We start from the raw sequence: 24,064 nt of genomic DNA, 5'->3' as shown, positions 1-24,064 counted from the left end.
GGGCCTCAGCACATAATACATTCAGATAAAGAGTACAAAGTAGATCAGGCAAATACCAGAGTCAAGGCAAGCAATCAAGACCTCCCTAGGCATATGGCAATGACGTATAGACCAATCAATGACTATACTCTCTAAACAGGACCACAATGAATACACAAGTGAACAGAATGTAATGTCTGTATACAGATCATTGATATATATCACCGTGACTACAAGACTTTAAAATGCAAAAAAAATATTGGGTCTCCGATAGGACTGGGGCTCACAATTTTCTTTAGAAAGTGCCCATACATATCAAACTAAATTTGATGAATTTGGTCGATTTCAGCCAAAAAAAAAATTCGTTGGGTGAAATTTAACAACTGATCACCGGCATTATCTGGCAAACTTTTTGGTCAATGAAAAATATTTTTATGAAAGATCTTTTGTCCACGAAAGAGCTTTCCTTTAAAAAGTTCTATAATTTTTCATCCAACTTTTTAGATTTCTCAAATCTGATTAATATATTCTATTCTTCTAATTTGTCTACACACAGGTAATTTTCCAGTGTCATAAAGGCGTAATATAGGTCATAACTTTAATGATCGATAGAGGTCCCACCATTAGGACCCCCACTGAGTCAGCACGCCTGGCCACCCAGTTTTGCAGAGTACTGCAGCTGGCCCCATTCACTTGAATGGAGCTGTGTTGCAGTTCTCATGCAGAGTAGGTGGCTAGACACTGCTGTGCAGGGAAAGACTGTAAAGGGGCTGCAGTACTGAATCAGTGGCAAGGCTCCTTCACTCAGTAATTTGGGGGTCCCAAAAATATATTCTAGTGATATGCCATCACTTTATGAGATGGGCAAACCTCTATAAATGCAGTAAAGCCTTGAATGTGATCAGCTGTCATATGGGCGCAATTCAGCTATCACCATAACCTTCTATTACACCCTATGAAGAAAAAAAAACAAGTAAGAGAGGAGGCAATGCAAAGACTTGTGTATACAAGTTACATGTTGCTGCAACTTACTCAAGCTAAGGTTTGTATGTCACCAAGATGGCCCTTTGTAGATCAGATTATGAATTATTACAGGTTACAGCTCTTGGAAGGGATGATGCCACATATCCACAAGTCAATGCAGACAGTATGCCGGTCCTATAAAGTACGCAATCTCATAGTTCCAGACTATAACCCAAACTCACAGACCTTGGTCAAAATAATCGCATCCAAATTAAAAAGGATTTATAATGGGCTTTTGTGTGATTGTTCTCAGTCAGAAAAACCAAGTAATCTTGTAGATATGATACCTTTTAATGGCTAACAAAAATACATGATGTTGCAGCAAGCTTTTGGGAAATCGCCTTCCTCGGGCTATGCCATTCTTGAGGGTGTCAAACCTTTGAACCTCAGCCCGGGATTCTTGCATAAGTGGGGAATATGAAAGGTCAGAGGAGGTCAAAACGGGTGTCCCCCTCCCAATTGTTTTTCTTATAAAAACTCTGAAATTTATTGTAAGAATGTTTCCATTCAATAGGTGGTGCTGCTGAGGTAGTATTTCCATCTTCTTTGATCCTCTTCTACATGCATTAGAGATAAGAGACAACATAGTACTGTCACATTCCTCAGCTCAGTGGACTGATTTAGTACCCGTTTCTCTGCCCAGACTGGCTTGTGTTTTTTTAAAGGGGTTGTCCCGCGCCGAAACGGGGTTTTTTTTTTTTCAACCCCCCCCCCCGTTCGGCGCGAGACAACCCCGATGCAGGGAGGTAAAGAAAGCTCACCGGAGCGCTTACCTTAATCCCCGCGCTCCGGTGACTTCTCTACTCACCGCTGAAGATGGCCTCTTCCTCCGTGGACCGCAGCTCTTCTGTGCGGTCCACTGCCGATTCCAGCCTCCTGATTGGCTGGAATCGGCACGTGACGGGGCGGAGCTACACGGAGCTACACGGAGCCCCATAGAAGACTGCAGAAGACCCGGACTGCGCAAGCGCGGCTAATTTGGCCATCGGAGGGCGAAAATTAGTCGGCACCATGGAGACGAGGACGCCAGCAACGGAGCAGGTAAGTATAAAACTTTTTATAACTTCTGCATGGCTCATAATTAATGCACAATGTACATTACAAAGTGCATTATTATGGCCATGCAGAAGTGTATAGACCCACTTGCTGCCTCGGGACAACCCCTTTAAGTCTCAAATTTCTGTGTGTGAAGGTGTTCCCCCCTCCCCTCCGCATCTGTATGTTATAAGTATATGCCATCCAAACTAGTTTCAATCATTAACCTGAGGTAGGGGATATCCTGAAAGCTTGCTGCAACATCATGTATTTTTGTTATCCATTAAAAAGTATCATATCTACAAGATGGCTTGGTTTCTCTTACTGAGAACAACCACACTTTACTCTACTGACCAACACAGTACCAAACCTTTTTTACATATTACCTAATGGTCTTTTTTAACAGATGAGTGCCACCACTCACGATCCAGTAGTCTCTAAACAAAACTTTTTTTTTTATTGGTATACTTTCAGAGTTAACAATTCCATTTGCAAACACAGACTGCTGAAGCCTTATTCTCTCACACATCGCATGCCATAGGGTCTCTGTGCAAATATGAATGCCAAACATGGAAATATGCTTATAAAAATGGACTAAGCCATGTTTGAAGACTAGTGGATCGCGAGTAACAATGTTTATTATTCAGAAGCCTATTATAAGCCCTTTTTCTTGCACTTGATATGACCTGTTCACAAGTGACAGTTGTGGCGCAAATAAAGCTTAGTTTTGCAGAAACATTCCTCATTTTAAAAAAAAAGGACGAAGTATGCGCTCCAATACCTGGAAGTTGTTCATAAGTCCATATTTACAATCTGGTATACAGTATGAAAAGTTGTAATCTAATTTACATGCAGCATCTGTACAGTTCATCACAGCAGAGGAAATGGTGTCATTAGAGATTCCAGATGCATCTCGTACAACACAAGAGCCTGTTGGAGGAAAAAAAGGACGAATTATATGGATGCTATTAAAGAAAAAACCCCTGGACAACCAGAGCACCGGTACGGTGATTTGGCAACTGCTTATTTTCTTTAATTACAAAATAACATAGTATTTAAGGCCGAAAAAAAGACGTATGCCCATCCAGTTCAGCCTATAACCCCCACAAAGTTGATCCAAAGGAAGGCAAAAAAAAGTACCAATGAGGTAGAAGCCAATTTTCCCCCCTTTATGGGAAATAATTCCTTCCTGACAATAATTCCAATCTGGCAACCGGAATACTCCCTGGATCAACAAACCTTCTGAACCTATTAGTGACTATAACATGTAATATTAGATCACTCCTCTTGAACGCTTATCAAATTCTCCATCACCACGTCCTCAGGTAGAGAGTTCTATAGTCTCACTGCTCTTACAGTAAGGAACCCCCCTTCTATGTTGGTGTAGAAACCTTCTTTCCTAGACATACAGGATGCCCCCTTGTTACAGTCACAGTCCTGGGTATAAATAGATGATGGGAGAGATCTCTGTATTGTCCCCTGATATATTTATACATAGTTATTAGTTTGCCCCTCAGTCGTGTTTTTTCTAAACTAAATAACCCCAATTTTGATAACCTCTCTGGGTATTCTAGTCCATCCATTCCATTTATTACTTCAGTTGCCTGCCTTTGTACCTGCTCAAGCTCTGATATGTCCTTTTTGAGTACCAGTGCCCAAAACTGTACAGGATATTCCATGTGTGGTCTGACCAGTGACTTGTAAAGAGGAAGAACAATGTTCTTATCATGCGCCCGTAGAACTCCTGTGATGCACCCCATGATCCTATTTGCCTTGGCAGCAGCTGCCTGACACTGGCTGTTCCAGTCAAGCTTACAGTTCACTACAATCCCCAAGCCCTTCTCCATGTCAGTGTTATCTATTTAGTGTGTAATGTTGACTACATTAAAGAATAAAACTTTAGTACTTTTTCACTGTGGTTTTGTAGCTTAATAGTAACTCAACTAAAAAAAAAAAAAAAAAAAAGAAGGTATGACTAAATCCTAACAGCACCATCACCTATGTATAAATCTGGCCTGGCCTTGGGAAACCATTTTAACGAGGCTGAATTCTGTTGTAAGACACTACATTACAACTAGAAACCAAATAATTCAGCTCATTGGTAAACATTTAAAATGTCTTCCTCCTTACCCACAGATACTGCAACACCCGCGTAGACTATAGTTGTTATAAGAATGGCCAACAATGTGCCTTTAGGTATGGCTAGTTGAGGGTCCTGGAAAATATAAAACATACACACGGTGTTAATAAAACCTTTGCACCACAAATCATAACATTTGACATTTACCTTCACAGCCAATACTCACCGCAAGATCACCTGAGATATTTGCTCCTGCTAAGATACCAGTGGCAGCAGGGAAGAAGATAGCAAAGATACTAAAGAAGGTTTCTCCTTCACGGAAGTCAGGCCCAAAGTTTTCACCGAAAATTTCAGCTGTGTGAAAGTAAAGTAAAAGCAAGAAGTTTATATAAAGTTTATCATTAAAACAGTTCTGCATTGCAAATTTGCTAACGACAACAAGAGGCTGGTCACCGCAAACCTAAGAGCAGCTGGGAGTGGTTTCTAACCTCTGAAAAGGTTTTAGAAAGTAAGCTCAACTACTGGCTTTAAAGAGTTATCCCAAATGACGGTATATAGACATTTGAGAGGATGATCTCCCTTTATAAGACAGAACAAAGAGCAACTCTGTACGAGCGGCTCTTGTATAACAAGCGCAGACATTCATCCACATGGCCACCGTATAATAAATAATACTATATTCCCCATAGTTGGTTATTACTATGGAAATGCCTGGTGGCTTATGGCTTTTTTTGGCAAAATCGTCTATTTGCTTGGGTATTGCAGGGGCAGGGGCAGCATATATTACTAGTCACAAACTAGACACAATCTAAGAGAAGTTAGTAACTGACAAAAAGTCCATTAGGAGACAGAACTAGTATTATTGCATCTTGTCACCACCAGGAAGCTAGGCGTTTGACAGGGCTTGGATGGAGAAACGCCCCTGTCACACCCCTAGCTCCCGATTGGCTGACTTCTGTAAGGTCCTTGAAGGTCCTAACTGCAGCATTTGTACTGGTTTTTTTGCCTGCCCTGGAGGGTTAGGCATTAGTTGTCCTATTAGGCTTACATTATTAGCTGTAAAAGCAGAAGCCTTTACATCTAATAATGTAAGCCTAATAGGAAAAGTAACACTAACCCTCAAGGGCAGGCAAAAAGCGGTACAGACGCTGCAGCGGTCCCTGTGCTCCCTCAGTGCTACTTCCGAGTATTTATTTGCAGACGCTATGCCGCCTGTCAGCTCTGTAGCTGCTGCCAGTTAGCCCAGCCACTCGTCCGCTGTCGGTGTGGCTCAGCCGCCGCTTCTGCCTCACCCGCCGTTTGGACTGTTGCCGCGGTCGTCCTCCCAAGCCAGGTCGCCACTTGAAGTACAGTACCGCCTCTGCGTCCGGTGCCTCTGTGTGTGCCGCCGCTCCCAGCCTCGCCCCTGACTTGATGCCCTCGTAGAACAGCAGTGGGCAGTGTCCTCCGGCGTCTCTGCCAGTGGCTGCACGGCCGCTCCCTGCCTCGCCGCTGCCCTCCTGCCCTGTCTGAATTTAGTAACACCTCCCCCCCCCCCAGCCAATCAGAAGCTGGGGGCATTACTAAATTATTTGACAGCTGCTACCTTATCACCACCCCTAACTTCCGGTGGTCACAAGGTACAATAATACCGACAGAACCTACCATCACTAAGAATTTTAGTGTACCATAGTCACTGCATAGATAGCATTCTGTGGAAGAAATACATAGCCCCACCTATACTGTATACTTTGAAATAAAAGCAACAAATAATCTACTTAATGTGTTTGAGGCCACTGGAGCACAAAACTTTATGGTTTGTTTTTTATATAGGAAACTACTAAAATACCACTAACAAATACATACCTCTATAACTAAAGAATCCCTTGGGCTTCTTGTCCTCCATGGGAATTACCGAACCTATAAAGAAGTCACCTATCGCGAATAATAAAATCACTAATAAGACGATCTGAGCCTGTGGAAAAAAAAATAAAATAAAATTACCAGGTTATCAATAACAATATAGAGAGACAGTGTGGAATAAACCATTATAGCATATCTAGGATGTTCGAGCCATCTGTCACTAGACTGCAGCCACAACATAGAAAGTGGTCTATATAACTTATTATATACACATACATAAATTAAATAATATATATACATTTTTTGTTACATTGTGGCCAACAGCCAACATTTTCTTACAAAGTGACATCTCAGATGTACTGCTCTGATGAGTTGTGACTAAAGCTTTACTGTTGTAAAAACAAAAAAAAAGTTCACACTCTGGGTTCAGATTGTGCAGTTTTTTGTTTTTTTTTATTTAGATTTACATTTGCTTTAACTGCGAATTTACCTTTACAACCTATATAGTTAGATGAATTTCTGCTCCCTTTCCTCAGTCACTTTTATACATGAGGCTTAAAACTTATTCGCTGTACAGAATCAATGATAGACCATATACAATACCACAATCATTCCTTTTAAAAGGTCTTCTAATGCCCATTTTGCCAAATTTTAGGCAACGACAGTCCATCAAGAATGAGTAATCACAGAGACAGCCATGCTGTAAGCGCATATTCATATGCCTAAACTAAACTGGTCGATATGGTAAATTGGCAGCCTGATAATGGGTTTATAATCTAGATTGTAGGCGCAGTTTACAATTATTTCACTTGGAGATAAAGACCAAGAGAACAGTAGCTGAGATTTGTGGCAGTGGTTGTAGGAAACCAAATTATTACATAATGGCAGGGGAAACCCCATTAACCTGGCGATTGCATTCTGGGAAATGTAGTTGATTTACAAACAGGGGTGAGTGTGTGATACAGCACAGAGAACAGTGCTGCCAATAAATGGGACACATCATCACTGGCAGCCTGGAAACAAAAAACGGTGGGCAGCCACCAGAGCCCCTGTGCTGGATTGGCGGTGGGACTGAAAAGGAGAGTCCTTTATAATTTTTTTTTTAAGCATATTGGACAACCCCTTTAAAAAGCCACAATTTTGCCAGTCTACTTCACTGCTCAGTTAATAACTTACCTTCGCTTCCCACTCCATTCCTGCTACAGAGATGCCCAGCAATATCACAACCGTGATTGCACCTATGATTCGGATGTCATTCAGAGGATCCACCATCAGAGCGTTGCTTTCCTACATAAAACAGTAACAGACCATTAATTACCATTAATTACAATGGATCTTCACTTTATAATATAGATTTTAAAGCACCATTAATTCCAGGCTGGTGTAAAACCAAAACAGGACTTTATGTACATAGTATATGGAAACCACAGGAACAATATACAGCTACTAAATGACAACAAGTTGATACAGAGGGAGTGAGGACCCTGCCTGTGTGAGCCTACAGCCTACGAGGGAGGGGGAAGAGGACAGTAGCTGATGCTACAAGCTGCTCATGTTGCGGTAGCAGCACAGTTTAGTAGGGTTTATTTTGTAACAGTATTTTTTATTGAGATGCATCAGTGTATAAAACAACAAAAATAACTTTTATATAAAAGGTCATATTGAAAGTCACATTTCATTTTCCATTTTAAATAAGACTGTGGGAAGCATATATCTATATCACTCCCCAAATCCACACCATTCGCAACCTGATTGGTTGTTTGGATTTACTCATTCCCGGTGATTGGTTATTTGAGTTGCCCGATTCACAGTGATTGGTTATTTGAGTTGCCCGATTCACAGTGATTGGTTATTTGGTTTGGCTGATTCACTGTGATTGGTTATTTGGTTTGGCTGATTCACTGTGATTGGTTATTTGGTTTGGCTGATTCACTGTGATTGGTTGTTTAGGTTGACTTGTGTAGACGTGGGGAGAAAAAGGCTAATATGCCTGCAGGAAGGGGAAGAGAGAACAAGAGAGGGTGAGGGTAGAGGGGGACACAGAGTGCACTAAATTTCTCCCTGGTCATAAGGGAGGCTTTACAGTTGGAAATAGAAGTGAAAGAGCTGTAACATTATATCATAACATGCATCAGAAATGTAGATAATTTAGCCAGTACTTCCAGGTTACATTGAACGAGGAAAAATTGTGTTCCTTCTCAAAGCAAATAGCTTTTCATAAAAAGTGTTTGGATATGAAAGCATATTTTAATACCCAAGTATGGCAGATCTACTCTCTCTCATGAGTAGGAGAACACACGTTGGCAGATTTCTTGTAAATAGTGTGAGATATTAAGGTCCAACACCTGTGATTTATTGACCTTCACTTTATAATATTAGGCTTGACCAAATCCTCCTATAATAATGCGAGATACAGCGCAGAGAGAGTTTAAAGAGTTGGTTAGCACAAGAATAACAGTCACCAAAAAGTCTCCGTTTAGGTTGACGAAAAGGTAATGGGATCCCTTTTAGGTTGGTATTAGAGCAGATAGACTCTGCAAATGGCTCCATAGCCAAAACAAATAGAGAGGGGGCATCCCTGGGGAGGTCCATTAGTGATGTCAAAAGCCTAGTTGAAAGTCTTAACAAAAGGGGTGAGGTTAACTGAAAACTTTGTAATATTTAGAGAAACTGTCCATCCCGGGGCCTTATCTTTTTTTTTTAGTTTATTTTATACTCCAACAATTTTTTGTTGTGTGATGGGGGAGTTGAAAAAGTCTAGTTGTTAAGAGTTAAAAGACGGGAGGCTAATATTGAGGCCGGGGGCCAACATTGGATGCTCAAGATCTATTAGTCCTCAGGCTTCACTGCGATAAAGGGCCACTACTTTCATTTTTTCCTTTTATTCATTCATTACGTAGCTAGCCCCCCAGTATATATAAGTGAGCTAGTGTTATCTTGGTTAGTTATTTCTTTGTCTCCTGGCCTCTTTTTCCTCAGATAGTCATGTGATCTCAATTCTGACCAGCTCATATCTACTTGGTAGTTATGGATCAATTTTCTAGTCAATTTCTCAGTTGTGTGATGCTATCCCATGAATCTACCACTGAAACCGTGTTCAATGGCAGATAGGCACTCCTGTCACAGTTACTTATAAGGATCGCACAGCTTTTGTCAAATAGTTATAATAGAGGAGATCACAGCTCATCATCCTTATTATATACTTATGGTCTGTAGCGTATTTAGATGAATACAGAAGGTAATGATAAATTGTTTCCCCTGCAGACAAAAATAGTATAGCCTTAAAAATGGGTTTTCCAGGCAGCACTGACTAGCAGTGCAGGGCTACATTGGGGTCAGAGTGGAAGCCAATGTAGTGCAAAGAGACCTCTTTATTGTGTCAGGCAATCCGGTGTGCGGTGGCTCAATGGTAGGGGGTAAGCAGGGAAAAATGTGTTTTCGCAGGAGTGGCCCTTTAAAAATAGGCCAATTGCTGAATGGGCTCAGAAATGCTTCCAGAAATCAGTCTAAACTCATATTGCAGTGTAATTTACAAATACAAGTTAAAGCTATATCATGCAAAGAAAAAGCCATATATCAACAATTCAGAAACACTGGCATTGTCTCTGGACCAAAGCCCATTTAAAATTGGCTGAGGCAAGACGTAAAATTGCTCTATGGTCAGATGAATTAAAAATCTGAATTCTTTTTGCAAAACACGGGTGCCATCTCCTACGGACTCAAGAGGAGAGGAACCATCCAGCTGGTTATCAGTGCAGCGTTCAAAAGCCTACATCTCTGATGGCATGGGGTTGGCATTAGTGCTTATGGCATGCAGTTCACAAATCCTGAAAGGCAGTTACAATCTTATCTCAGACAATAATGGGACAAAACTCCAGAAATTGGTCTCTTCACTTCCCAGATGTTTACAGACTGTTGTAAAAAGAAGAGGGGATGCTACACAATGGTAGATGTGGCCCTACCCAACTGTTTTGACATGTAATGCTGCCATCAATTTCTAAATGTGTTTTTTTTTATGAAATGGAAAAAACATCTCACTTTAAATTCAGATGTGTTATATGCTCTATTATGACAGCATAACATTTTGGGAATTGGGATTATATATATTATGATCTCAATCACACACACCGACATGCCAAAAATCAAGGGGCTAGCGGTATGAAAAATTGATAATGAAGTGGCGTTACATCAGGTGACAGCTTGAGAATGCCCACTTCTGTATAAGTTGTTAACCTATGAGTGAGGCTGAACACTGCCCAGTGAGCTCATGGCAAGGTGATCTGAATGCTCAAGAGTTCAAACAAGGCATGTGAGTGGGTGCAAGACGGATGGGACATTACATTTCTGAAGTTGTGCAGGCATTAACATTCCTCCATCTACAGTGGCAAGTGTGTACCAGGAATATGTCATAGAAGGCATTACCACCCTCAGCGGATAGTGCAGCGGGTACCCACAGGCACTTAACGATAGCGACCGGCGACATCTGGCTAGAACTGTCTGTACAAACAGACAAGAGACTCTGGCAAAAAGCACATCCACATTCAGTGCAGGAGGCCTCTCACACATCCCGGAGGTCAGTGCAGAGTTCTTTAGCTTCAATGGAATATAGGGGCAGAAGACCCACCAGAGGCCTCTGTTACCACCACAAGTACCGGTTACAATGCATCACTTGGGCTTGTGAGGTTGTAAACCCAACCCTAGAGGACTGGCAACATGTGGCATGTTCTGTTGAGTCACAGTAGCATTTGTTTTGGGCTAATGGCAGGGTTGGTGCGTGGCGCAGACCCTATGAAGCCATGGATCTCAGTTGTCTAAAAAACACTCTGCAGGCTGGTGGTGGTTCAATACTCATGTGGGGTATGTTTTTATGACATGGCTTGGATCCACCTAAGCACATAGTTGACCAGGGCTACTAGGTTTCACTGTTTGTTGACCATTTTTGCAGACCTTTACGGACTTGATGGAATATCTAGAGCAAAATAATTCACTGCACTATCGGGCCAAGTTGTCCAGAATTTCTTGAAATAGCATTCTGGAAAGTTCCTAAGAATGCTGGGGCCTGCACATTCGCTGGACACAAGTCCAATCAAGCACTAATGATATGTGCTGGAGAGGTTCATATGCACACCCGATCCTGTACCTATAACTACCATGGAGCTGCAAACAGATGTGCAGAGGTCATGGCTCAACATCCCTCCAGATATCTTCTGTCCACCTATTAACTGCCGCACTTCACTGGGCTAGAGGAGTTGCCATATAATATTAGTTCCTGTCCCATGACTTTCGGCATGTCAGTGTGTTATATTACACGCACACAGGTTTATTACACACATACGGTACATGTCATAACATACACAGGATTAGTATTGCACTGCTGCTATACCAGCACATTAGATTGCATACTGTTTTTCACTGACTGACCAAACTCGCTTAGTGACAGGATAGGAGGCCAGAATACAGAAAACCTTCTTTCATTCATCATAAACAGCTATATAGTGTTTCTAATTGAAAAAAAAATGTACTGAAGTCCAAAGTATACCAAGCAGATATTTGTAAGGCATTCCTATTAAGGCACTTTCCTGGAGCGCAGCCAGTTAGCGATGCTGATGACAACATCATTGTACTGGGCTCAGTCCTCTGCTAGCACACTTTCCTTGTGCCTGGCACTTGCTGCATTTCTAGAAAGAGGTGCAGGAAAACATGACTAACTCTTAAGCAGAGCATTGGAAAAATAACTTTACGGATACCATCTAGGATGAATACACCCTCAGTCATTCAGAGAAGCCAAACTAAATAAAGGAATACATTTTAGCCGCTTATTGTGTAGCATACTAAAAGCATATATAAGCATAGATGTAATATGCCAAGTTGTCTGGCAGAGACAAAGGGTTTTGAGGAGCATTAATATGATCTATACCGTGTTGATTACAACTAAATACATTTCTGCAAAAATCACCTAAAAACTTTCTAAATCCTAAAGGATACCTAACTTTTCAAAATAAGCTACCATGTGTGCACTTGAAGAATAACGCCATTTCTGGACATTAAATAACTTTTACCCTGCATTTATGCCCAGTTTTCCCCTCTGCAGGCTCTATATCTAATTTTCAGTTTTCCTTGTGCTGCACATGGAAAAAACATGAAAACCTGCTCCCTCTCTGTAGCACACGCTAACACACATATAGTGGCATCAGAGAGAACACTTGAAGAGTACTGAGCAGTGTAGATTTTATTTTAGTAGTCACAACACAGTTAAGATCTTACATTTTTTCAGCAGCAGCACATCTGTGAGCCTCTGCTTTTGTCTCCCTCATCCTCCCCCTCTATTCTCCATAGATTTCTATTAGCAGCATGAGACCACACCCTTCTCCACTTCCTATTATTCATCTTGTAACCTCAGTTACTAAAGACTAACAGCAATCCCTGGTGACTAACACTTTAGGGTCATTCCCCCTCCCCCCCCCCCCCAACAGAAAATCATTGTTGTAGGTAGATATGTGGTAACTAACAAAAAAAAAAATAAAAAAAATCACATTAAGTATAAGTTGATTGTAAAGTTAGACCTTTTAAAGCTGGTAACTCATTAAATGGGCGCTACCTTTTTGACCAAACCACATTTGGAAGGTCCTATTGGTTGACTTTTCTATGCTTCTAGTCAAGGGCATCCCAATTATTAAAGTACTCCAATCCTTTCCACCTGCACTGTAACAGGGGAGTAAGGAGGGTTGCTACACTAGGATACTAGCGGGTTCCTGAAATCCTCCAGATCTATTCTACTCAGCTGCTAAGGGCCCTTTTACAGGGGACGACTTGGCGCCTAAAAGTCATTCCAGGGATTATCGCTCCTCTGCTTTCACACAGAAACGAAAATCCCTCTGCGAATGGAGACAGAGTGGGCAAAACATTGTTTCGGCTTGCCCGCCTCCATTCACAGTAAACAGGTAGTTCATAGAGGAACCCATTTACACAGGCAGATGCAGTGACAGATGAATAACGATTTCATGGTCTGCATGAAAGATTTGATCAGTGGATCATTCTTTCACTACATGAATTTACCCTGCACAGATATCACGCAAACTGATCACATGAGCGTTCTGCACAATAGTTGTGCCCTGTAAGAAGCCCTCCAGTAAAAGTAGAAACTTTATCGATCATAATGCTATTTTCAAAATAAATTTTCTCCCATCACAAAATATTAAGACTCCCCAAATTATCCTCTAGAAGAAAAAAAAAGTGAAATTCTTACACTGCGGTGTTCAAAGTATCAGCTACACAGAAAGTGGAAATTCTTGCTCACAGAGAAAGAGAAATTTGATTTGACCAAAGTGAAGATCACTAGTAATATGAAAGTTTGGCTGCCTGACCACGGGCGTTGCGTTTTAACGCAGCGGATTTCCGCCGCAGGAAACCATTAAAGTACCCACGTTTTTTTGCGATGAACCTAGCATTATGATAGGTTCATTGCGGAAAATCGTGGCGGATTTCCGATCGTGTACATCGGGCTGTGCTTTCTACTATTATCCTATGGAAAGTGTTTTACGCATTACCCGCGTGCGGATTATCGCTGCGGATAACACAATGAAATATCGCCCATGGACAGGAGGCCTTATACTGAACAAATTAAGGTACTGAAGGAAAGCAAATATTATATATCACAAATATACTGCAAACACGTATAATATTTTATATACCTGTAGTAATTCCACAACAGTCTCTGCAAAGCCCACCACATACATGGCAACTGCTACAGCATTGGCAAACGCAAAAATGAGCCCAATTGCACCTCCAAATTCTGGTCCCAAACTTCGTGAAATCAAGTAGTATGCACCTCCTAAAAGACATAGAGCATCATTAGTATGAATACGCAAACAGAAGTGAAGCAGAAAACCTATAAGAGAAAAATGTATATTGTATACAAAATACAAAGGTTTACTGGTGATAGCAGGCCAGTAGTGGCACTCCGTTTTGGGCTGAAGTTAAACAAATTGTACCAAGCTGGAACCTGATGTGACAGTTACCCTAATATTTGTTACCTCCAATGTGTTTGCTGGGATACAGGCATACATGAGAGATTTTAATATTTCCCCATCATGTGAAAAATATGCCTCCTGACTAGTGGAACAAACTTCTGTTAAGGGACCTGAACTGTGCCACATAACAGAAATGCTCACACTTCTGCAATACCAGGTGTCACTAAACACTGAAGGAACATCTAACAGGTGATAGCACAGAGGAGAAAAGATGATTTCATATTTTCCCCTCTTTGAAAGTTGTTCTCATGTATCATTGCTATCTTCCAACCCACAGATATTGCATTGGCCTCGTCTCCCTCGCTCTTGGTACAGTGAGGGAGCCTTCACACTTCCGAGAAAATAGTGCGCTTTTTTTAGCATGCGAGTGAGTGAAAATGCAGAATTATGAAACCAATGATTTTCATTGGTTTTGCCTTTTTCACATGTGAACGCACACAGTGTGATAACCGATTGGATAGGTGTTACTACTCTTATACATTGTGCTATAAGATCTCACCGAACACCCTTCACTGGTTAGTAATAGGAGAGGTCAGTGCTGGGAATCCTTTTACTACAATTGTGTCATCGGCTTTTTGTGGTTTCCATCTGTAAATACAAATTCAGCCACAAGTGACTGCAGGGAAATGTGAAGGGGAAACAGGTCTTGTTTATGAATGTGAAAAGATCGGAACAGAACAATTTAAAAAAGTTATGTATCAAAAATTAAAGATATTTTTTCAATTTGTTTGGAGCTGTTGCAGATCAACAATATTTACTGTAACTCAACATGTCCAAATGTTTATAGGGATATAAAAAAAAGAAGAGAAAGATGGCCTTGTGCTACAGTATACAATATAAATTAGGCTTCTTGGTCACAGGCGTACTGATATCACACGGCAGCCACCGCCGGCGAGAGCTGACAGCTCTCTGCGCTGAGCCAATCTGACGCCTTTTTGAAGTGCAACAGTATTACATATTATAGTCACTGATTATGACAGAGGGGTCGGTAATCTAGGAATTATTCTGATTGGAGAAGTCAGGAAGGGATTTCAATTTTTCCCCTAGGAATGAGGAAAATTGGCTTCTACCTCCTGGGGTTTTTGCCTTCCCCTGGATCAACATTTGGGAGGGTAATAGGCTAAAGCACATGGACATGTGCCTTTTTTCAGCCTTTTACATACTATGTAAGGAGGGCACTACAGTAATGTAAGAAAATGCCCTACAATACTATTTTACCTTTTTTAGTGAAGGCTGAAAATAAGAAGTTGGCGAGCGCTTCCCAACAAGACATCCTGAAGACATCCTGCTGTTGGGGCTTTTAACATTCTCCAAGAGGTTTAGGAGTTCTCTTGGTCTCCTACTCTTCTAAGCAGCCATAGGAGCATCACTCAGCGTCTCGCAGACCCATAGGAATATCTATATATAGTTACATTCTCTTGTTTTCCGTCACTCCTACTGCCCTGCCTGTGCTAGAACGAAGTTCTGCTATTATATTCAAGAGGTCAGAACAAGCAATGTTACATAAGACCCCCCAGCTAAGGTGATGCTAACGTGCCCGGAACCACGGGAGGACAAAGAAAATGTCAAAAGTGTAACATGTTCTAAAGGAATCTCTTAAAACTCAATAGAGGGTGCAAGAAGTAGTAACCTATTCATACAAGTGTTTGGAGAGAAAGGAAAAAAAAAAAAAAAAAAAAGTTATTTCTACTGTCCCCAAATCTTTTTTAGCATTCTTTGGCATGACACATATGGACTAAGAAATCAAAAGTCGCTGACTATAGCGTACAACTCCCAAAATGCTAGCAACCTGTGGTCAAAACATCCTGTGCATTGTAGTTTTGCCACAAGTTGCAGAAGACTGTACTAGAGTATAAGGTGGGGTTCACACAGGGCAGCATTGTCGAGGAACTACCATGCGGACCCTCCACAAGCTGCGGAAATAACCCGGACAAACCCCGTGCGGAAATGGACTTGCGGTGCAAAACTCAATTCCACTTCATGTCAATTTTATCGCCGTCTCCGCTGCGGAATTCACTTCATCACAATGAGGGGGTGAATTTTGCAGAGGAATTTGCGATAAAACCCAGACCAAATAGTGCGGGTTTGGAGGGAGACACTCCGCGGCTGATCTGCAATGGGATGCCCGCTGCGGACATTCCGCTGGAAATCAGCCCCGTGTGGACCCGGCCTTGGTGTATACTTTTTTTCAACCCACTTTCCTATAAACCAATAATTTAACTAGATCCCTGCAATGTTTGTTCTGGTCACACAAAAGGAATTGATTTTCACATGAAATCCTCTAAAAGCAGGAAGAGGTCAAATAAGGAAGAGACTTGTTGCTTAAAGTTATTTTGCACAAGTCTCAAACCAACAAAGTTAGTAATGTTCAGGGGGTAGCGGAACAGAATGTGACGGAAACAAGCCAGCTAAATATCAACGCAATCAAGACAGCAAAAAATGTGAAATCATCCACAACAAGAAGTGACATTTTTATAATGTCAGCCACGCTCCTCTTGTGAATACATCAGCCAAGTTTTAGACGATTCATACTTCTACTCACTAAAAATAATAAACAGCTTGACACAAAGGCTTTTCTGGCACCGATCTCAATTGCTGGAAACGGTAATTGTCAAGTCCAGCTCTCGACGCTCAGCGAGATCGCACGTGGTATCGTAAGAATGACTGCGAATGTGGGGAAATAAAGACCAGTTGTATGGGCGCAATCTCCATCTATGGGAACTTTTAGAATACAGCATGGAATTTTGACACAATTGAAATTAAAGGAGAATTGACATGTCACTTGTGGTTTCCCTGTCCGGTGGTCACACTTGGGCTAAGGCCTCATGTCCACGGGGAAAATAAGAATTAAAATCCGCAGCAGATTTTAACTCTTCTCCTGCCCGCGGATCCGCACCCCATAGGGATGCATTGACCACCCGCGGGTAGATAAATACCCGCGGATCGTCAATAAAAGTGATTTTAAAAAAAATGGAGCATGAAAAAATCTGGACCATGCTCCATTTTCGTGCGGGTCTCCCGCGGGGACGGCTCCCGCGGGCTTCTATTGAAGCCTATGGAAGCCGTCCAGATCCGCGGGAGACCTAAAATAGGAATTTAAAAGAATTTACTCACCCGCAGCGGGCCGGGAAGGTCTTATCTTCCTCACGGCCGCATCTCCCTTGCTTCGGCTCGGCGGATGCGCCCGGCGCATGCGCGCGGCACGTCGACGACGTGCCGGCGACGTGCCGCCGGCGTGAGGAATTCATCCGCCGGCCGAAAAAGAAGATCCGGCCGTGAGGAAGAGCAGAGCTTCTCCGCCCGCTACGGATAGGTAAATTATTATTTTCAGCGCTCATGTTCGCGGGGCAGGAGGGACCCGCTGCAGATTCTACATGTAGAATCCGTAGCGGGCCCGATTTTCCCCGTGGACATGAGGCCTAAATCCAAATGTAGATCTGCATGACAATCTGTGGCAGACTTCGAGGCTCAGACTCAGATTTCTGCAGCAGATTAAGGTGTCAGAAAAATCCGCCCGGGATCGGACACTTCAAATAAGAGTGTACAGGTCCTAGGGGGGTGTGTGCACACGGGCTATTTTCCTGTGTAGTTCTGTCAGATTCCCAGATGGACAGAACTCACATCGAAAAAAAACCAAAACATTCATATGAATGGGTTAATTAACACAAGCGATTCGCTCAGACCAATAGTCAGAGTCCTATCCTAATCGCTGTATGTCCTATTGACATGTCCTGTATGTCCTATATCCTACTGATGCTCGGCCTAGAAAAAGACATGCAAATGTAAAGTGTCCCACACATTGGACAGCGCATTTAAAAGGGTGTCTGATGCAAGTTGCACCCCAACTCTCGCTCGGCCGCATGAATAAGCCTTACTGCATACAATCTTACAGTAACAATGTTTTGCATAAGAATGAAAGTGATACATTTGCAAAAAAAAAAATGACTAGCAGCCAATTTCATATTAATAAGTAGGCATAAACATATAAGGCTTTGACACTGGCAGACTTTCTGCCAGGAGCAAGTGCTGGCTGATGCTTGTTCAACTCCATCTGCACAGAGTAATCAGCATTTAAAGGGATTTCTGCATCTTTCACCGAGCCTTCTAGATACCCTTCATCGCTATTCAGCCGTCCTGCAAGGATCACCGCCACACTGTTTACAGCCGTGACTTCCTGCCTCAGCCGGTTCCAGTTCCGTCATACCCTACACTGGCAAACAGAGCTCGTTGGCAGTCTGGGCATGAACGGTTACGGTGGGATGCCAGCATAGACGACGGGCTTAAGAGAACTTGTTGCAGAACATTATCACACATACAAGTTAAACTTTGCTACGTAGGCATATATGAGAAAAGGACTTGTATAACTTTTTCTGTTGATCCTGCCCAGAATACCCTTCTAATGTGTGTGCCCATTAGTAGGATCATTCTGGCACATATAGTTCTGTTTATACAGGGTGATGTGCTGCCAACAACAGATTTTTGGCTGCCACATAAAAGAGGCAATCACCCAACAGATGAGGGTTTGTTCGTTTGTCGACTGATCGTTGTACCATCACACGGGGCAACGATTGGGTGGACAAACATTTACTCTTAACCATCTATCCCGTAGGCCTATAACAGGTCCCTCTTCCCAGGTTCACTGGAGAATCTTTCTACTTGGATTGTGGGGTGAGAAGCAGTTACATCAGATGAATTACTAAAATGTAGCAGCAAAGCAATGATCACGCATATGCGGTAAGAGATACAAACATGGGTACACCCAATAATGAAAAAGTTCACAAAGTGAATAACTTTTTGTCAGTCTTGTGCTTGCTTGTTTTATCTTAAAAAATAACATGCTAATATCGGATATTCCAAGGGAAAAAAAAAAAAAAAAAAAAGAAAAAAAAAAAATCAGTTTTTTTCCATTTAAATGTAAAAAAAAAATAATAAATCAGGCGTTTAACATGAAGCAATTCTCGGTTTATGTATAATGCAGTCATGCTATTAGGTGAAAGTAAGGCCTGTATTACAAAAGTCAGGGTAAGTGCTTTTCAGAATGCAGGAAGTATTAGATGCTTCTGCGTATAGCTATTCTTAAGACACATCTATAATGCATGAGGCCGTCCGGACTCCAGCAGGACGAGTGCTGGGAGCATCGCAAAGGGAGGAAGTGTCAAAGATGATCCAGACTGAACTCTGAACTGGAAGACCAGCTTTGACTTTTGTAAATGCTATATAGATATTTCCAAAATTGTCCCTGACCACAACCCACATTACTTACCCAGTATGACATCTAGTACCATCCCCACTTCTAACAGGATGATATGCAGCGGTAACACATGACCATGTCAGACGTTGCCGTAGAAGACTACATTACTGTTGATTTTCATCAACTGAGCCGAAATAAAAATAATCTTGCCATTTGAAGACACAGCAATCAGCAACACAAAGACCTCAAGGTCATGATAAGCTTATTTACCTCCTCTCACAAAGCCGTTTGTAGCAATGGCCGAAGTAGACAATCCAGTAATAGTTGTCACCACAGTGGCCATGCCGATGACAACAATGGTTAAACCTGGGAAAGAAAAGAAAAACAATTTATACTTTTAGAAAGAGGACTTAAAATAAAGGAATATGTTCTTAGATTAGCCAAACATTATAAGTCACATAAACGCTTACTGGAATTACCCTATGACCCATGGATGATATCCAAATTAGTGGAGGCAGTTCTTAAAATGTTAATGTGCTGTCATACCCAATGTCAGTGGCATAAGAGTGAAGATAATGCTACTGCCAATCAATCAGTAAAGATATGAAGTAACTGACATATGTAAAGGGTGCCCTGATGTGATGATCCCTTTTATAAAAGTTCCCCAAGTTCTCTTAAAAGGATTCTTCTGCAAGCAAAACAAGCTATGCACATCAGGACCGGACAGAGGTGAGGAGCCAGGTGCCCAATGCCTCCAGTAGTTACCTCCTGATGTTTGGCCAAGGAGGTGTGCTCGAATGCTTGTTTGCCCGATCATTTAGCCATACTCTCACAGCCAACAATCAGCCGACAAATAAGCAAACAAGCTTTCGAAAAGAGACATGTGCCACTAACGAATACACAGCTGTACGGGGCATAAACCATGGTATTAATGGCCATTGGTCTTACCAAATATGCTCCCCATATCCCCCCCATGCCGTGACAAGCTTTAAGAGGAAGTCTGTTTTTATCCTATTAACACAATGTACCTATATATGTGCGTCCGCAGCGGTACCTTGGTTTTTTCAACTGAGGCTTCCATATTGAGAGATCACTGTGGAAGTTCTTTCCGAGCCACGTGTAAATTAGTGGTGGACAGTCCACCTCTACAAGTGGTCCGGGTTCTCTTCCGGCCTCTTCAACTCAAACATTCCCCTCGTCTGCTGAATGAGGTCTCCATTTCTGCCCAATGGAAATGTCATGCTGGAGACATCATTCAGCAATGAATACAGACGCACATATGTAGGTACATTGCGATAAGGACAGAGATACCATGACAGATTTCATTTAAGTCTTACTATTAGAAAAAAAATGTTATATCTGAAGGAAGAAGTTTCTTTTACAGCAACCACAAATGAAAACAACGTACCGATTCCAGCGTGACCAACAATCCATGACAACCGGATGAATAGCATCACACCCCATATATTCAGCATGCATCGCACCTGGGTACAAAAGGAAAAAAAATTATTCATAAGAGCGAATTCACCTTAGAGGAACACAGACTCCTTCATAATCATCACTTATTGTTCTGTCTAGTTTTCTGTGCACTTAGTTTATAGTGAAATTTTGGCATAAGAAGATTGAAATTCCAATTTATCAGGGTATTTAAAACAATGGCAATTGATATTACATGCTTGCTACAAGTAAATCTAGCTGGCAGTATGACGACATGAAGACAAATTAAGAATATACCCCGACTGCATATAATAGTACAGTATGTAATGCTATAAGAACACTTGAAATTCATGAAATCAAAAAGAAAAAAAAAGCAGGACTACGAAAAGATGTATGACTTTGGTCTGGGAGCAACATCTGTACTTAATGTGGCATCAAAAGATGACCCACGGGGAGAAAAAAAACCAAAAACTTAGGTCTCATTGATGCAAACTTGGCTAATATTACCAAATAGATAACATAGTATGCTAGGCTGAAAGACAAATGTCCATCTAGTTCAGCCTGTTTCCCTCCCCCCTGTTGATTCAGGAAAGGCAAAAAAAAAAAAATGTACCCTCATTTTGGTGAAGAAAAAAAATCCTTTCCAACTCTATAATGGCAGCCAGAAGAATCCCCGGATCAATGTTTGAGATCAACAACACTTTGGGTTATTTAATGTCTATATCATAGCGCTCCAGAAAGGCATCTAGTCCCCTCTTAAACTTCTCTATGGATTTTGCCATCACCACGTCCCCAGGCAGAGAGTTCCACAGTCTCACTGCTCTTACAGTAAAGAACCCCTTTCTATTTTGGTGATGAAACCTGCTTTCTTCTAGACGTAGCGGATGCCCTCTTGTTACCGTCGCGGTCCTGGGTGTAAACAGATCCTGGGAGAGATCCTTGTATTGTCCCCTCGTGTATTTATACATAGTTATTTGGTCACCCCTTAGCTGTCTTTTTTCTAGGGTGAATAATCCCAAATACTAAATATTCTAGATTCTTGGACAGTTATAGAAAGGCATATAAAATTGAACTCTAAGGTTAGAGGTCATTAAGGAAGAAATCTCAAACTAATACCATAATATGCCACCATGTGACTGGATTCTGGGGTATTTTAATTTTTTACATCACATTCAGTTATGTGCTAACACACAGAACAAGGTTTTGAAAGAGGACTTCTCCGTGTAGTAACAGATACATCAGGTCATGAGAACACGTATTTCTGGCACATCTTAACTCTTGTGCTGTTTCTTGGTCATTCCTCAGAGACATATATACATAAGTTGACAACTGGGTGTTACCATTCCCCTTGTGTCTCTACACAGCCTCATAAGCACTGGTAACACCCATTTGTAAATTTATTCATAAATTTCTCAGAGAAGTAACAGAAGAACAACAATACAGTTATCTGAAAAGATGCTCCAGAATGGACATGTTATGGCAAACACAAATCTTTAGTAAAACAGCCATGTCCGGAGAGGTGACAGGGTCTCTAAGTACTAAAAGGGCTCCTTTACATGTCAGAAACTGCAGTAGTCGAACATTAAAGATTTCATCCTGTCGTTCAACCATGTCACTTTAATTCTCCAGTGGGAAAGGAAGTGTAATTTATATAGGGCCTTCACTTCACCCATCACCCCCTGCGGCAGCGAGCAGTCGTCTCACCGCCTCCTCCTTCCCTCTCTTGTTCCCTGAGCAGTGAGGCTACGGAAAGACTTCCTGTCGTGGTAACAACTAGGAAGCAGCTGTATCAGCACCGGGTATAAACTGCCGGGTCGATCAATCACATCTAAATTAGAATCCATCCCAATTAGGATTTTAAAACAATGAATTAAAACGGTGCAATATTCACACTAATATCCACGGCTGACTTCAGCCAATATACAATGAGGGGCGCCATATTGGCCACATTAACAATAGGCAGGTTTGCACCCCAAGTCAGCACAGACAGGGAAATAACGAAATACCAGATTTTTCAATCTATAAGACGCACTTTTCTTCCCTCCAAAACGGGGGGGGAGGGGGAGACGACTGTCGCTGCGTCTTATGGAGCGAATCTGCAAACATTTGTTGCAATCGTCATTTTTCGCGCGATCACGAGTCTAACGAGCGACTGCGATTTTGTTAGCACGATCGCACAAACAAATGTGCGATTAGTTAACAGTTTTCTCTCCTCCCTACTGCTGTCCATATGTACCGCTGATTGGTGGTGAGCGCCGGCGGGAACTACTGCTGCTCCCCCGCCTCCACCAATCAGCTTCTTCCCTCCACCGAATGGCCACTGTGACACGGAGCTCCGGTTTTTCAGACTCTGCTGCTTCTTCTGCTCCGTCGCCTGGCACAAACCCTATGCTGTCCCTGGGCGAGTTCAAAATATTTTTTCCCCATTTCCCCCACTAAAACGGAGGTGCGTCTTATAGAACAAAAAATACAGTACATGTTAGCACCCTATCCCTTCGCCCAGTTTGTCTCCCCGTGTTCTGGGACATAAGTTACTGTGCTTAAATGACATTTAATACAGGTCTTTCCATCACATCTTGTAGAGGACAGTACTTGCTACTGGAACAGACAGTTGCCCTCCTCATTCAGTTTCCTAACTTCCCATACATTTGACTTGCTACTTAAAGGAGTTGTCTCAAGATAGAGATATCCCTTTTGTGTCTAAGGATGATCCCCCAATGTCTGACTGACAACAGTTTAACTGCTAGAACAAAGTGGAAGAAGCCAACCACTTTGTCTCCTGCCAGCTTCACACGGCTTTCTCTTGAGTACCCATGGCCACCCAAAAGAAGCAAAGTGGGCCAATCAGGTCATTGTGGTCTAAACCCACCGACTGGCCATTGTTTACATATACTAGCAATGCATCACCAATGCTTTCCCCGAGACAACCTTGTATTTCCCCAAATCCATAAGCTGAAATCTACTATGCTGAAAATACTAGGAAGCAGAGATTTCTGGCCTACATAGGTTTACGTAAAAAGGTATTCCCACCTCAGATATTGATGGAATACCCACAGAACATGGAACCTGCATCTATTTCCTGGTGAGGTGGTCGCTTGCTGGACTTTAACTCCCATAAGAAAAGTGAATGCAGAGAGTTATGCACATGCTCAGCTATGTGTCATTCATTCTGATGGGATGGACAGTGGCTGTTTCACCACCATTGATGGGGTCGGGTGGAGAAACTCCACTATGGAAGAGATGTTAAGTCCTGCTTTTATTACCCATTTAAGGCATATCTTGTTTATAAAGGTTTTAAGGTGAGAATAACCATTTAAAAGAAAATCTGAAATCAACTTTAAGCAATATAAAGTAAAGGTGCATTTACACACAGATCGCTCAAAATTCATCAGAAACTGACAGTTTGAGCGATCATTTTGCATTAGCTACAAATGGGCTAATCTGCCC

At 41.9% G+C, this 24,064-nt stretch overlaps 1 protein-coding gene across 1 annotated transcript in view; it reads right to left on the bottom strand.

Annotated features, from left to right (window-relative positions):
* SLC12A2 (solute carrier family 12 member 2) overlaps positions 1 to 24,064 on the bottom strand; it is a 106,821-nt gene that overhangs the window by 38,679 nt on the left and 44,078 nt on the right. Inside the window, exons 4-11 of the mRNA XM_066603159.1 lie at positions 20,589 to 20,664; positions 19,451 to 19,546; positions 13,651 to 13,790; positions 7,136 to 7,246; positions 5,963 to 6,071; positions 4,344 to 4,471; positions 4,168 to 4,252; positions 2,819 to 2,967 (exon numbers count right to left, since the gene is read on the bottom strand). Coding sequence (XP_066459256.1) covers positions 2,819 to 2,967; positions 4,168 to 4,252; positions 4,344 to 4,471; positions 5,963 to 6,071; positions 7,136 to 7,246; positions 13,651 to 13,790; positions 19,451 to 19,546; positions 20,589 to 20,664 — 894 coding nt within the window. The remainder of the gene's footprint in view (positions 1 to 2,818; positions 2,968 to 4,167; positions 4,253 to 4,343; positions 4,472 to 5,962; positions 6,072 to 7,135; positions 7,247 to 13,650; positions 13,791 to 19,450; positions 19,547 to 20,588; positions 20,665 to 24,064) is intronic.

Source organism: Eleutherodactylus coqui, chromosome 5 (assembly GCF_035609145.1).
Source record: "Eleutherodactylus coqui strain aEleCoq1 chromosome 5, aEleCoq1.hap1, whole genome shotgun sequence".
Classification (NCBI taxonomy): domain Eukaryota; kingdom Metazoa; phylum Chordata; class Amphibia; order Anura; family Eleutherodactylidae; genus Eleutherodactylus; species Eleutherodactylus coqui.
Note: the sequence above shows the minus strand (reverse complement) of the source record. Positions and strands in the feature narration are given on the sequence as shown.